Source organism: Grus americana, chromosome 3 (genome assembly GCF_028858705.1).
Source record: "Grus americana isolate bGruAme1 chromosome 3, bGruAme1.mat, whole genome shotgun sequence".
Taxonomy (NCBI): domain Eukaryota; kingdom Metazoa; phylum Chordata; class Aves; order Gruiformes; family Gruidae; genus Grus; species Grus americana.
Window position 1 is genome coordinate 32384672 of NC_072854.1, and position 15744 is coordinate 32400415.

General features: G+C 36.6%; 1 protein-coding gene across 2 annotated transcripts in view; it reads right to left on the minus strand.

The window, feature by feature from the left end:
* Positions 1 to 15744, minus strand: part of LMBRD1 (LMBR1 domain containing 1) — an 83390-nt gene that overhangs the window by 61693 nt on the left and 5953 nt on the right. For both annotated transcript variants that reach the window (XM_054821105.1, XM_054821104.1), the window contains exons 3-5: positions 9683 to 9743; positions 2618 to 2715; positions 1589 to 1656 (exon numbers count right to left, since the gene is read on the minus strand). In XM_054821105.1, the coding sequence (XP_054677080.1) occupies positions 1589 to 1656; positions 2618 to 2715; positions 9683 to 9743 (227 nt within the window). The remainder of the gene's footprint in view (positions 1 to 1588; positions 1657 to 2617; positions 2716 to 9682; positions 9744 to 15744) is intronic.

Below are 15744 nucleotides of genomic sequence, written 5' to 3' on the forward strand. Positions count from 1 at the left end.
GAGTTGTTCAGTCTTGTAGTTTCCCTTAAAGAGGACAGACAAGAATTACATTCTTCTAGCAGCAGTGTCTTAACTAGCAAGGGTGCTTTTCCATTCCAAGCGCGTTAAGATGGTGCTACTATTTAATCATTACCATCTTAAAGAAAGCAGGCAGCCTCATACATATAATAGCAGAAAAATTGTTTCAATTAGAACCCAGAAATATTAAAATCCCTATCAGCATTTAAAGGAGTCCTGCCTCCCTGCAGCAGATACTCCTGCTGTTTAGGTCAGTGGGTTTCAAGTCTGTACCTATGGAGAAGCACTGCTCAGGAACTAACTTAGTCCCAGGCCAAGTACTACAGCTGTCTGGTTAGCAACTCAATCTCACCATCATATGGCACAGCATCAGAGGGGACGATGGAAGCTGCTGTAATTTTCAAGTTGCAAAGACTTTAAAGAAGCAGATTAAGAGGACAATTAGGAAGTCAAGAACCAAGTTCAATCTTACTGTAAGAAAGGAACAAACATGCTTACAGCTACTGAGGACTCAGTTGACACCTTCTAGAGATACTACAAAAATCTCTGAAGTGGATGTATTATACAGTGCACATATGTATGCCTATGATGTGAGCCAACAGTCAGAGAAACAGCTTTTGTCAGAAGCTTTAGTAATATTTCTAGACCATGATTAAGTTAACTCAAACTCCTTTAGTCTCTCATAATAGCAAATATCTTACTTCTAAGAAGTCTATTGTCCTTTCAATTAAAAGTATACCTTAAACATTTGTCAAAAAGCAATATTCCAATAAGGCAGTATACAATTAGAATCGTTAATTTCACTATAGTTTCTACTTCACACTCCAGTACTTAGATATAGCTCATTTTAACAAACATTTTGTAAATTTTACCAACTTTATCGCTGCAGTCAAAATGCTAAAAAGCTTATGACACAGCATTCATTGGAAACATTCACTGGTGTGTATGTCATGCTTAATGGTGATCTTAAATTGAATTTGTAATACTGCTTGAAGTTTCAGAGTAGCAGCACTTGCTACAAACCAGTTGCGCACTTCAGTAATGTCTGCCTTTCAAACAAATGCCAGAAAAACCTTTATCGTACAAGTCACAACTATGTCAAGTATAATCCCACACTGTAATTGTCTCCTTCACAGACAACTTGCATTTAGCAAAGTACTAAGCATGTAACACCTACTCATAATATTCTTAAAAGCTGTTCTGGGATGTCCATGAAAGTATTTGATAGAGGCAGAAAACAGAAGAGCACAAGTATTTTACTCCCTGTTGTACACAGAGATATCAATACAGTTGTAAATGTCATAGCCATCATGTCCTTGATGGACATTCACACTGCACACACAGACAGAACTTGGAAGCACAAGTACCTCCACAATTAAGAACACTGTTTTAGCTTCCAGTTAAACACTTACTTTTCAGGTACCTAATTCTCAGGATATTTAAGCCCTATTAGAGTTTTAGATATGGATTGAGGGCACCATAATGTACTTTTTAAATCTTGTACAGAACAAAGCTCTGTTTGGGGTTCTATTTAGTATATCCCCTGTTAATGTTCAATATAAATACTCACCCAATTAAGAGAAGAACTGCACAAATTGTGATGAATCCCAGAGTATATTTGAGTGCAGTTTTAACCTGCTGTATATTAAAGAGAAAATTAACATATTAACATAAAATAAATCCAAAGGGATTTGTCCAACAAGTTATAACAAAGCATACTTAGCATAACAGGTGTTCTACAAAAGGACCTCCACAGAAAACATGAGTAGTTTTAGATACAAGTCAGAAGTACACGTTCTTGAGGAGTCTCACAGCTTGAGAACTATGAACAATGACATTGAATTATGCTTCCATCAAACTATGCACTTGAACAGCTGCGGCCAGAAGCCAGGGTACCTTCATTTAGTGCAAATCCACTCAAAGAACATTCTTACTACCAGTGTTTTATATTATGCTTATGATTAGAAGTATTTTTTTCTCATGTTAAGGTTACAACTGAATAGAAGGGAAAATGATCATGATTTTAAGAAAAGTATTTTTATTTGAGAAGTTAACACCTTACTGGCATGCTTTTATTGTATTCCCTGGAGCGCTGTGTATGTCAAAAGTCTTCAGTGCATTACAACCAAGTACTAGCTTCAGGTAAATTACTACTGCCCACTTCAAGAAAAATATACAACTACTGCAAGGAAGAAGGTACTCAAATTTAGTGTCTATCTCAGAATCAGTATAACCTTCCTGCCTTCTACTTTAAAACTTGTTCAGACATGTTTTCTATTCTAAGGAAAAGTCTCATGTAAGAAATTTTCACTTTGTGTATATTAATTCAGGCTCAAAGGAATTTGTAGGAAGCTTGAAAAATTCAAGTAACAAATATCTGTATTGCCATATCTCACCAAAGTTTCATTTCATGTGAGACCACAGTACTTAGAGTAGACTATGTCAGACTAAATGTTAAGAGCTGTCTCAGTATTTTAAAGGAACTTTAGACTTAGAAATGCTATCAACATTGTAGTATTCTACAATCAATCTTGCTTTCATTTTTGCCTGTATTCATTCGTCTTTTCACTGCTTGGTGCATTTGCTAGAGTGAACTTACTGAGCATGTGTTGCCGTCATCATCTTCCTTCTCCTCATAATAGAAATAGACAAAGGGAATCCACAGAAAGACGCAGAACAGTATGATGGAATACAAAGCTAGGAGAAAGAATTTAATTAAGTGAAGAGACAAAATTGCATCGGCACTTCATTTACAGCATAGCAATTCAAAGGAAAGAATCAAACATTAGTTTGCTCTCATTCTAGCTCTTACTAATTTCAAGCATTGAAAAGTTAATAAAATTTACTATGTAGTATGTGAACCTCAAAGGACTTACAGATTAACCCTTTCAAACTAAGGATTTCAGATCCACCTTCAATTCAGCAGTGATAAAAAGACTAAAAGTAATCACCTGCATGCAGATGATAGACAAGACTAGCACACTGGGGAAGAGGTAGCATAGAGGACAGTGAATAACAGCAAGTTATGCCACCTAGTAACAGAAGTTGTTCATAGAAAAGGTATATATAGAAATAGAGCAAGTTTAAATCTATTTTGATCACTGGACTCCATTTCAGGGGATGTTCTACTATTATTGTAAGTACAGTATAGATGGAAGGCGTGGTTCTGTTATTGATGACCTCAATTCACAACATAGAACAAGCCATAGCAATATAGTATCATTAACACCCCTTTTTTAAAGGGGGGACTAATTGGAGATCGCAATAGACATTTATCTGAGTACAGTAAAGGTAGTCAGAAAAATTACTATACTAGTTCCCCAAACTCACCATTACAGTAATACATTGCAATATGCAAAGAATTCATGTAAATCAGATCAAAGACACATCAAAACAAGGTATATTCATTCAGTAAGAATTAACTTATATTGAACTAGGCATTGTTACCAACAGTTCTACTCCAATTTCTTCAAACTCATTTCCTTTTCCACATCCAATGACTCACAGGAAAACAATATTTAGGATATTGTTTGCATTTTGGAGTATTTAAATCAAGTTCAGGTGCAAGTCTAAGAAACTAAATAGAATATTCATAAAGCTCTTGACATCCTCCCCAAGTTTCATACCTTTGACATTAGCATCTCTAAGCTTCTCTTCATTGTCAGTGTAAATAAACCAAACTACTATCCAGATAAGCCTTACTAAAAGGTTAAATAACTGTACTTTCCATGAAGTTGTAGGTAACTCAATCCAATCCCACAAATCCTTACCAGGAATTTATCAAATTAAGAAAAAAATCCATACTAGTTTAACAATATATCATGTCAGCAGGAAAACAATAAGGAAGAGTTTAGTCTATATTTTTTGCAACTCAATTAGTAGATTGTTCAATCATCTGGAAAATGGAGTAGAGCAGGGCACGATGAAGGAGTGATCAACTGAAATCCCACTAAACTCTCTTATGTCAAGCCAGCTCCTTAGTAATTTAAACCTAAATATTACCCACCTCTCTTGGTATACTCTTCCCTCAACTATCAAACTAAAATGCTTCAACTCACTGACAGCTTACTTGGTAGCAACTGAGTTATTTTTTTAGAGGTCACTTGAGTAGCTAAAATCAACTCTGAAAGAAAGTCAAGTCAGTGAAGTACTAGAAAATGCCACTCAGCTTCTTGAGAGAGCAAGAGGTAGCTTCCGGTGTTTATTTCAAAAAGCCAAGCCACATCTGACCAAAGGTAGATTTATTTTAAAATTAGCAATATAAGGTAAAAAAATTAGTTTCAGATAATACTACTAAACTAATCAAAACTTACCTAAGAGCTGATAAGCAAGCTACAAGAAACACCTGCCTAGCACATCCCAAACTATCTATAGAAGGATACTGAAAGATTGACTCCATGGTTTAGTCTCATTCCAGATCATATCAAATCAATGCCTTACACACAGAACTCTATCAGCTCAAGTGCTACACCTCCTTAAAAAAAGACGGTACCGGCTATTAAACTAGTGGAAAACTCTAAGGTATATTTCTGCAAGTTTTTGCTAATAAAATATCCTTCCATTTCTACAATTCCCAATACAAATTTGGAAAAAAACAACTATCTTGTAAAAATCAGTGCAGAAAGCAAAAGTGGAGTCAGACCAATAGTTCATCAAGGCCAGCACTGGCCTCTCAAAGGTGGCAAAAGGAGGAGGTATTTAGAGGAAACATGCGAGGCTGGTAACTTCCTGAAGTTTCAGCCTTTAGGACTCCCCAGACAGCCATCACTGGAGCATCTTGGCCTATTCCCTTTTCCTACTCAAAAGGGGCTCATTTCAAACAGGCACAAATAATGCACTTACATTTCATGAAAACATCAACTTTGGTTGCAGTTTTCTTTCCCACATTATTTGAATCCATTAAATAGTCACAATTCCTTCAAATTTATGCTTTATTAAAAGAACTGAAGTTCTCGGCCAATGCTGACTTGTAACAGATGTTTCGTACTAAAAACATCAAGCTCTAATAGCATACTCCATATCAATTCTGAGTCAGGATCTACATACACAAGAAGATTCAGCATGAGACTCATTCTAGAATTTTCCATCCATCATGAATGTTCTGCTGGCACTTAGTCCTTAAGTTCACCTTAAGCGTGCTCTCAAGAAGCTATCGGCTTTCCATGTACTTCAAGACAAGATTTGCAATATTACAACTTGAAGGTAACTTTACTTACACATAGTAGCGTAAACTCCAACTTACTGTTTCAACAGCTCTTATTTGCTCTCTTGAAAAACCCTGTTACCATAGTAACTTTATAGAACTAACAGAAAAAAGTGAACTTAAAAGCAGCTTTATTTTGCTTTTCACAAGCAAAATCATTCCAAGACAGACCTTTTTGTTCATCCATCAGGTAAAGTCTTAAAACTGCCTGAGAGAATTTTAGTTAGAACTGAAAATTAAATTTATAGCTCACATAGTTAAAGTAGTAAAACATTGTTCTTCCTATTATACTACAAAGGAAACTTTAAAAGATTTGGCGAAGTTCCTATTGACAAGACAGGAGACTGATCATCTGGTTTTTTGAATTTTAGTTTTCAGAACTTATGAAAAAAGAGCAGCACTTTTCATCAGCTCATACAAGTTAGTTACCCAAAGGCAAGTGTCTAATTGCCAGTTGTTCTGCCCCTTAAGAGGGCTTTTTATTCTCTGGAAAGCTAACCTTCAAACTGAAAGGTCTTGCAGCAGCAGTCAGTCAACCAAGTGACAAAGATATTTCCTTCCCCCAAACTCCCCTGTGACCTTGTGGCATGACAGACTATCTCAGCTTTCATTATTGCACTTCTGTGGACTTCAGTTTTAAATCAGAGACTGCTCTTTGCTCTGGCTGAGAGATCCAACTTTTGTTTCAAATTATTTTTCTGTGTTGTATAAGAAATAGCCAGTACAACAATGGTTCCTGCCACAGTCCAGGCAATCTTCAGCAAGAAGTCCTTGATAAGGTTTGTTTGTTTTAAAGACATTTGAGACAACAATTCTCATCTCAAGTCAAAATGACTCATTTTCTGCTGTTTGTGCCATATCAATACAAAGACACCTTAACTATGAGAAAGTTAGACCTGCTAGTAGTCTTCAAGTAAATTACAACAACAGTCCCTTCATTATGTTTTCATTTGTTGTTTTTTTTCCTCCTAGTAGTATGCAAGGGCAACTATGAACAACACTAGGAACAAAGAATAGCAACATGCAGTAGGTAGAAGGAACCAAAATATCTTCAAGAACTGGGAAGATTTCAAGCAGAGTATCTAAGATTAATATAGTCCCTCAAATCCCTTTAACTACAGGAGGCTCAGGAATATCATATGATCAGAAGTCTCTTCCATCACACAAAACTTCTGCTCTTCCAGATGGTATCATATACTGGTGCATCAATACTGAGTTGCTTAAAACAATTCTTTGTTATATACTTCCTCACTTCTGCTGAGGAGTCACAAGTTACTTGAAAAAAAACTAAGATGAGTGTTTCTTCCCAAAGATATTATTCTCACATTTAAAAAAAAGTCTTAAAACAATTTTTCATCAAGACTGCAAGAACAGACATCTTGTTTTCCCCAGTGAAAGTTAAAGAATACAAAATAGCAGTGAATTTCAAGTCATCACACACTTATTTGAAGCAGGACAGTTAAAGTAGTTCACCACAGTAAGTGTCAATACTATAACAGACTTTCAATTTATGTTCTGGCACATTGCTTCTCAAAAAAATCACGCTTGTTAGGAGAGTGTTTTTATAGATGTAACTCCACAATATTTGTCAAGTACAGCTATGCAAGTCTTCCACAGTATTTATTTAGCATGTCTTCTCCTAGGACCAGACCATGAAAACACATAGCTACATTTGGACTTGTGCCTACTAATTCCTAGAAGCCCAAGTTCTTGTGTCAATGACTCAAAACACTTGCAGTAAGCACCAAAACTTCATGCAAAAATCATCCAAGTTATACCAAGTATTATTTTGGATAAATTCTTACTCAAGAACTTTAACCTAGGAACCACCATACAATAGTTATTGTTGATTTAAAAAATACTTCTATTTAAGAAAAACAGAAATGGAAAATTGGAAGTTTAGCACACCCAAACAAATCCCCATAGAATTTAGCAGACAGTCCTTGCCACACTATTGTTGTGAGACACTGAACACATGCAGGTCAAGAGATCCACCTCATGCGAAGACTGGGATCTACCAATGGCATCCTTTCACCATTCACTAAGCTTTACCAAGGACACAGAACATCAAGCTGACTCCAACAGGCAGGATTTACTTACTAGAGGAAGAAGAGCTACAGAACACAGCTCCACGTTACTGTCAACAGTTTCAGCCTGATTCTTTGTGGTACAGAGGAAACTGCCGTTGGATGGTTTCCAGTTATAACCCTTTCTGAAAAGGGTTTTCCTTCCAAACACAAGCTGACATGCTGTTTTAAAGCATCTGCCAACCACTGATCATTCTTCAATCATTCAAGTACTGGCAGACACATTCTACTACAGTTGGTTTTATGAAGAATTAACACACTAAGCCACTATGGCTTCAAAGCAATCAGTAGACTGGTTTAAGTAAAGCTTTTAGGCTACTGAAGTCCCACTTCAAAATACAGGTATTTCAAGCTTTGTTCTGAAAGTTACCTCATTTATTCTACTAGTACAAAGCCATTCTACCTTTGTATCAGTCTAGCCAAGAAATCAGCTGGGTATGAGACAGAACATTGTTCATGGGGACTAACAACTTCGGGAAGGAAAAAAGCCTTTTTCTACATTTAGTGACAGCTTTCTGAGTAAATTGCAATACAGGTAGTAAAGTAATACTTCATATTCTCAAACATCAGTTAAACCACAGCCTCCAAATTCTTGCTACAATTAGAAGTGACTTGAAGGGCAGTGACCTAAATGTACCAATTATCTATACTATAAGTTGTCAGTATACATACAGGAGGCAAGTAAGATCTATATAGTTATCACTGCATTTTCAGGAGAGAAGACAGTACCAATATTCATGTCCTTAAGTACAAAAGAAGATTTCAGTTCTGCTCATCTTGTTTATTTAAAAAACATGCCAAGACCAAATACTTTCATAAGAGGATACAAGTAGAAAAAATGGAATAGTATTACAAGACTAGAAGAGTTAACTGATTCCTTCTCAGCTTTCATGTCACTATACTGTGCCACAGCAGTAGGGGACTAGACCTAATGATGCAGGAGAGGCATTAAAGTTATGTTTTTTATACAGGAAATGGAGATTTCTGACAAATAAGTTACCTATTACTGTTCATTTCAGTGTAGCTCTAGTTAGAAAGGTGTGCATTAATTCCTCAAATTAAGATCATAAAAAATACTTTTAAAGCTATCTTTAAATCTCTACCACCATCTGGAGGATATGCTATGAAGTAAAACATTAGTCCTACAGTATTTCAAGTAGACCTGTCCAGATAGGCCAAAAACAGAAGCAGTTTTTCAGGTTTAAGCTCAAATCTATTCCAAAATTAGTTCAGAATTTACCAGGAGACATCTTGTTTTAAGAAGAGACTCAGCCCAAAACATCTGATGTAAATTCATCCACCAGTCACACAAATCTATAGAAAATGGTTCACAGAAGAGTTTGAAGAGTGTTCCATGTTAGGAGTTGTGAAATGCTTGGGGTATTAAACAAGACCTTAGAAACCTAACAAGAGTAGAAAGAAAATACAAAGCAATTCCACTACTCTATAGTGAAGAATCTTTATGGAAGTAACTAGTACTTTCAGAGTTCCTTTTTGAAAACAGAAGTTTCTTACTACTTTCAGTTTTAGGCTTCACACAGCATTAAACTGTATATTCTAGTTTCTGTCGCTATCACTGGTGGGCAATAAATATTCTATAACTTAACAAAACAGTCCACTACTTAGAAATAATTATTTCCTGATCTAAAAAAAATATATTCAGAAGAGCCAACCCATAGTATTCTAAGAGAAAAAACTTAAAGTCTTAGGAGACACAACCAAAAGCAGGCAGCTACCTCTGAGTTTGTACCATTGACTAAAGCAGGCATTTCACTCAAATCATGATAATATCACTCTCCTATAGCTACCTCTTACATATATGAAGAGTTCTACTACTAATGAATATAAGGATAACTAAAATAAACTGATCTAAAGCTACAGAGGTTTTGTGAATAGTTATTTTATTAGATTTAATTTTTTGCTTCAGTTTTGTTTAGGATTACCACTCTTAAATCAACTCCTTTATTGTAGCTCTTACTTTGAATATGGCGGTTGCTGAATCTGAACACTTAAAACACAAGTGTTACATTCACAGTTGCACAGACTTTATAAATGGTAGGCAAGTTTCACACTGCTGCATATGTTAAGTGCCATAAAAATCACAGCAAAACCATGTGTTTCCCTTAATGGACCTCTAAATACGCACAGAGGAAACACGTTAACAATAGATTATATGACAGAATTCATTAGCTTTTTCATAGATTGACCTTCAGTATATTTGCATTTTAGGGGGCTCTTGAATGTAAAAAAAATAAACCACTGAAGGGCACTGAGACTAATGTTTAACCAAGAGGGGATAATCCCCTAGAAACTTCATGCCTTCACTTAAAGTTCCAATTAATTGGAAAAAAAAATACAGGTTAAAAATACTTACTGTAGTATCCATAAAGTACAGTGTCTTCAATTTGTCTTGAAACATTAGCATCAGCCCAGTCCTAGTAATAAAGGATAGAAGCATTTATGAAACAAAAGAACACTTCATTCAAGAGCATTCTTATAGAACTGAAAAAAGTGTTCGATATCAAATGCCTAAGAAAAAGCACTAAGCCCTCAGTTTGCCCATTTTACATGTTGGGATTTAAATTGACCTAAAGATCATTAAGGTATGCACTACATTTCAGAGGACAGACACTGTAGTAGTATCCCCACTGTTTGTACTTACTTTGGCTGCTAGCCTTATACTTAGGGCTCTTTTTTTTCAGATTAAGAATCCTTAGTTACCACATATTGTCAACACGTAATTGAAATAAAATTATAAAGGAATATCATTTTTAGCAGCTAACAATTTAATATATTTACTTTTCTTCTGCATACTTAGTATTTAAGTGGCACTCTACCTGTTTTCATGAAACTGATTTTTGTTTTCTATATATCAGACAATGCAGCTACTGAGTCTGAAGCTCAATCTGAACAGTTTTTCAAAATGTTTTGTAGAAGACAATTGGAGGTATGGTTATTTGCAGTTCTAGCCCTTTTTTCTGGACTCTGAGCACTGCAGTAGAGATGAAGCTTCAGAATCAAGTCCTTACAGGGAAAAAGCTGTCCTGAGGATGAGTTTCGTAGAAAACCGAACATATGACAGGCTTGGAAGTAGCATGGTATATTAAGAAAAGACTGCACAGACAAAGCTGTATGAGTTGCCCAGCCCAGTAGTTGGATGTGTTGGATTTAGGTTTTTATGATTAACAAATTTACATCTGCTTTGCAACTCTTCAGAAAACACCCATGTGCAAAGCATTAATGGAGGAACCAAGTCAAGGACCAACACATTTTGAAGTCAATACCTCTCAAAAAAGCAGTAGTATTGTATCAGTAAGGCTGACACTGCTAAAAGAGCAGCCCCAAAAATCCCCCTTCAGGCTGATATCCACATTACTAAATTTCAGTCACAGAAATGGCACCACCAGTTCAAGGTTGGTAACACCCTCTAGAAAAAGTCTGATAATCAAGATAAAAATGTTTTCTAGATGCAAGTCAATAGAAAGGGTAGACTCAAATTTGATAAGCAGAATTTGCTTTGTTAGGACTTCCAATTAGGAAGAAAAATTAATTCTGTACAGATGGCCCATCTTAAGGTAACCAAGATCTATTTTTCAAGCATGTAAGTCTAAATATGAATAGTATATCAAGACCCATCTCTAGACTTTGCTTTGTTACCACTGTATCTGGCAACACTACAAGAGAATTACTCATTAAAAACACAAATACATAGAAAGATATAAAAAATACTACTTCTAAAAAAATTACTGGCTACAGGGTGCTAGCAAAGGTGCAAATAACTGAAACTGTCCTACGCTTATTCCTCTATGCCCATAAAGGGAAGATTTTACAGACCAGAAAGAACACAGAATAGCTTTGGCAGCTCTAAGTGTGTTGTACTAGCTCCCATAGCATCTTATTAACAGAGTCTCTTAAGATCATCATAGATTGATTTGGCTTGGAAGGGACTTTCAAAGATCATCTAGTCCAACCTCCCTGCCATGGGCAGAGACATCTTTCACCAGACTAGGTTGCCCAAAGCCCCATCCAACCTGACCTTCAGCACTTCCAGGACTTCCAGGGAGGGGGCATCTACAACTCCACTGGGCAACACATTCCAGAGTCTCACCACCCTCACTATAAAAAATTCTTCTGTCAAATCTAAATCTACTCTCAGTTTGAAGCCGTTGCCCCTTGTCCTGTCACTACAGGCCCTGGTCAAAACTGTTTCTCCATCTTTCTTTAAGCCCTCTTTGTATACCGAAAGGCTGCAGTAAGGTCTCACTGGAGCTTTCTCTTCTCCAGGCTGAACAACCCCAACTCTCTCAGCCTTTCTTCTTGAGAGGTGTCCCAGCCCTCTAAGCATTTTTGCGGCCCTGCTCTAACAGATTCGTGTTGTTCTTGTACTGTGGGCCACAGAGCTGGATACAGTACACACAGTGCGCACTTTTGTATCACAGAATAGCTATGACAAATTTATATATACAGATGCAATGGTCCTTAGACATAAGAATGGCAAATAGCTTTTTTTATTATGCTCATAGCTAACAAACCTTTGTTAGCTATCCACCCAGTTTAAGTCATCATCTCCTTTTTCCACAAGTATGAGACTTCACTTTTTAGCTTGACCAAGCATTGAATTACATAAATATTCAAGTTCGCTTCAGAGAATACCACCTTAAATCAGGTATTAGAAAAAAGTTATTGAATTACTTGATAGTATGTACACTAGCAGAGTTTAGACACTAACTGTACACCAGTCTTGAGTTTCTGGTCTAAGCACTGAAGCTCTTTGCATAATACTAAAGGGCAGACTGTTTTCCTGAAGTTCCTATCCAAAAAGTCACATTGATCAAGCAGCCATAATTCTTAACAGGACTTAGTAGAGTAATGTATCTCAGATCTTACCACAAAACTGCAGGAGACCCATCCATGCACTTTAGGATTTAGATCCTACAACTCCAAATGTAACAGCATTTATATCCCTTATCTGAGCAAGATCAAAAGTTGATCTTTTTTAGATCTGAGTAACAGTAGTTCTGGGAAACTGCTCAGAGAACTGAAGTACAACAGTAGCTTCATTGGTAACTGTACCCAGCCAGAAGCCTGAAGTCAAGTTCTTGCCCTGATCTTTTTTTTTTCCTTCCAAGAAGAACTACTGGTTTAAGGAACCCAGATGTTTTGCAACATGATTGTTGGCAACCAAACTCAGGGAATGAATGCAGAGGTCCAAGTCTGCATTACAACTTAAATATATTTGAGTTGTTTAAGTCTTGTGGGATCTACTTTACATGTAGTCAAGATCAAGAAAGTAGTCATCCAGAAGAACAATTCTTCTAAAGCTAGCAATTTTGAAGACACATCAACATAATTGGTGAGAAAAGATGTAGTACTGTCAAAGCTCCTTTCAACCTGTGTAGGCTTTTTCAAACTGGTAAGCTCAAGCCTTTTCAGTTGCTGTTGAGATGCATGCACTACTACAGAGCATATGAAAAAAGCAAGTGAGCATACTCTTTTAAAGACTGTATAGGGTAAGACTTCAAGAAGTTAACACTTGCTTTATCAGTTCTCTCAGAACCACTTAAACTCCCATAGATATGGGCTTGATGGCATACCATAAACGCTTGATCGTTCTATTATCTCAGAAAATCAGCACCACCTTCCTTCATGTTACTTTATTAAAACTCCCATTAGGCCAAGTTACATTAAGCTTTTAAAGTTCACTGTCTGAAGTTGAATGATTGTCTAACTGGTCTCTGATTAGAAAAGCATACATGCATTTTTTTGATCTAATCAGCAAAAAGGGTGAAAAATGTTTTAGCAGAAGGGACAGAAACAACACCTTCTAAATTTAAATAGTATCAGGTACACAAACCCAATCTTTGAAGACTGTCAAGCTCAAGCCCAACAGTGTTTCAACAGAAAATTCTAGGCTTTTGCATAAAAATACACCACAAAAGAGTTTTTGTAGTGAGTTAAGAATACATGCACAGAATATTGAAGTGTTTAAATTGCCTAGTGTTAAAAATTTAGCAAATGCATTGCTTTAGTTATATCTAAGGGAAAAGCAAAACTGAACAGGTGGCACTATCTACTTCCAAGTAAGTCTTTGAAAAAAGGTCTCTCCTGTGAGCAATGGAGGCATTCAAAACCCATACCAACCAAGAATATGCAAGAAATGCAACAGTAAGGCCTGAAGTTTAAGTGGCACAGCCACTTTACAGGAAGAGGTAGCTAGAAATTGAAATACAATAGAGCTTAATTGCCAAAAAACCACTTCTCCTCCAACTTCAGAAAGCATTAATAGCATAGGACAATGGGAAACATCCCAAAGTTGTGCCAGGGGAAGTTTAGATTGGATATGAGGAAAACTTTCTTCACCAAAAGAGCTATCAGACACTGGAACAGGCTGCCCAGGGAAGTGGTTGAGTCATCATCCCTGGAGGTATTTAAAAGACATACAGATGTGGTGCTTAGGGACATGGTTCAGTGGTCAGACTGGCAGTCAACAGTTGGACTTGATGATCTCAAAGGTCTTTTCCAGCCTAAGTGATTCTATGATTTATAACAGGATACAGATGTAGAACTTTAAACACTGTAATTGCTTTTCATTTTGTTGCACAAATTGTGTACAGGACCTGAGTAATATACTAGGAAGTGTTCAGTACAGTACATTAAAATATTGAGATGTTATTTTACATTAAAAGATGCAAAGATATGCGCATTTTGCCATTTCATACATGTGCCTGAACTTAACTTTGCATTCCTCTGTACAAGAAGAATCTATAATGCAAGCCAATTTAATTGTATATCATATCTATTATGTCAGCTTTCAGTCAGCTGCTGAAGCACCACTTATACAAAGGAGGTAAAAATCCTTATTCTTACTGGCAAATTATCCATATGCACACCTCATCAGCTCTTCAAAAGCAGTAACCGGTTCATCTGAGCTGTTTCAAAAGCTAGCGACAGCAGCACTGTTTTGTCAAAAGCAAGAAGCACTGCTACCTAGCGAATGTCACAGCTCTGACATTCTCAGCAGCAGTGCCGATATATCAAGTTGATAGGCATATGAATTTACTGGACAAGCACATCCAGGAATCAACTGAGAACTCACCCGGACAGTCTCTAGATCTAGTCTGTTTTCCTCTCCATGCATTATGGCCCAGGCTTACAATATACACAGCAAATAGCTTCCAAGCACATAGATTAGGAAGTTGAGAATTCATTACTGCCTTCAACAGTAGTTTAAAGTGTGAAAGTGTGACCACAAATTCTCTTAAGATCTGCAGAATTCAGGCACTCTGCACTGTTCTGCTGTACTTCATTCTGTTCCATGTGGTTTAGCAAGCATACATCATGTCACCTTCAAAATACCTGTAACAATGCATTGTACTGATAGATACAGGAATCAACAAATTGCAGGGATACATGCAATGAGTGTGATGGCCTATATTAAGCTATTACTCTTATTTAGTCCTTAACATAAGTTATGGTGAAGGATTCATTAAGTTTAAATACAGTTACAAGCATAGAAAGTAAATAGATTAGTAAGATGTTGCTAAGTAAACAAGGATATAAAAAAGACAGTTTAAGACACTTGTTTACCTAAATGCTAAAACCAAAGAGAAGCTCCCTCAAAAGTTTCATTTTATAATTACATTCATAGAAAATTAGTTAAGAACACTTGTTCACCCAGCACTGAGTGGAGTCTTCCTTCTCCCAGCAACTGTGTCCAGTTAGTGACTTCTGTTAATGTATTTCAACAGAACAGTATATTTCAAACTGTAAAAACAACTTCCCCAAATGAAAGCAGTACAAGCTGTTCTGACATTTTTGACCTTCCCTACTTTCTGGTGAGGGAATGGCCATGAATTTTGTTCTTTTGTCCCTGTTAAAGGGGACATTATTACTACTACTACTGGACCCTGCAAGAATTTCATGAGTACCCAGTGAAGACAACTCCAATTCTCTGCAGATGTACCTTAATAGAGCTTAAAGTGGTACAACATTCCAGGTTTCAGTATTTGTGATGTTCCATCATATGTAGACGAAGCTGTTATTTTGCTGATTAGCCTCTCCCAAAGCTCAGCCAAAAGGAAGATACAATACCAAGACTGGAGAGTGGTTCATAGCATGGTTAGATACAAAAATTTCTCACATCTTCCAGCCTGTTACCTCTAAAATGGGACAAAGCCAGGATTTTGCCAGATGGAGAGTTAACATCCAGAGACATGCATATCTCAGCCACATCTGACTACCATGAACCTTTTGCCCAGTATTGTTACTTCACAAATAGTAAGCGCTACCCAGAACAGGAAGCATGGTCTCAATCGATAATGATTTTGCAGCTAACACCTTTCTGGAATAAAAAATCTGACATTTCTAGTGGTTCTGTATTCTGAGCAGCTACATAATGAGTTTCCCCCCAAGAGGCAAAAAAATCTTAATAGAATG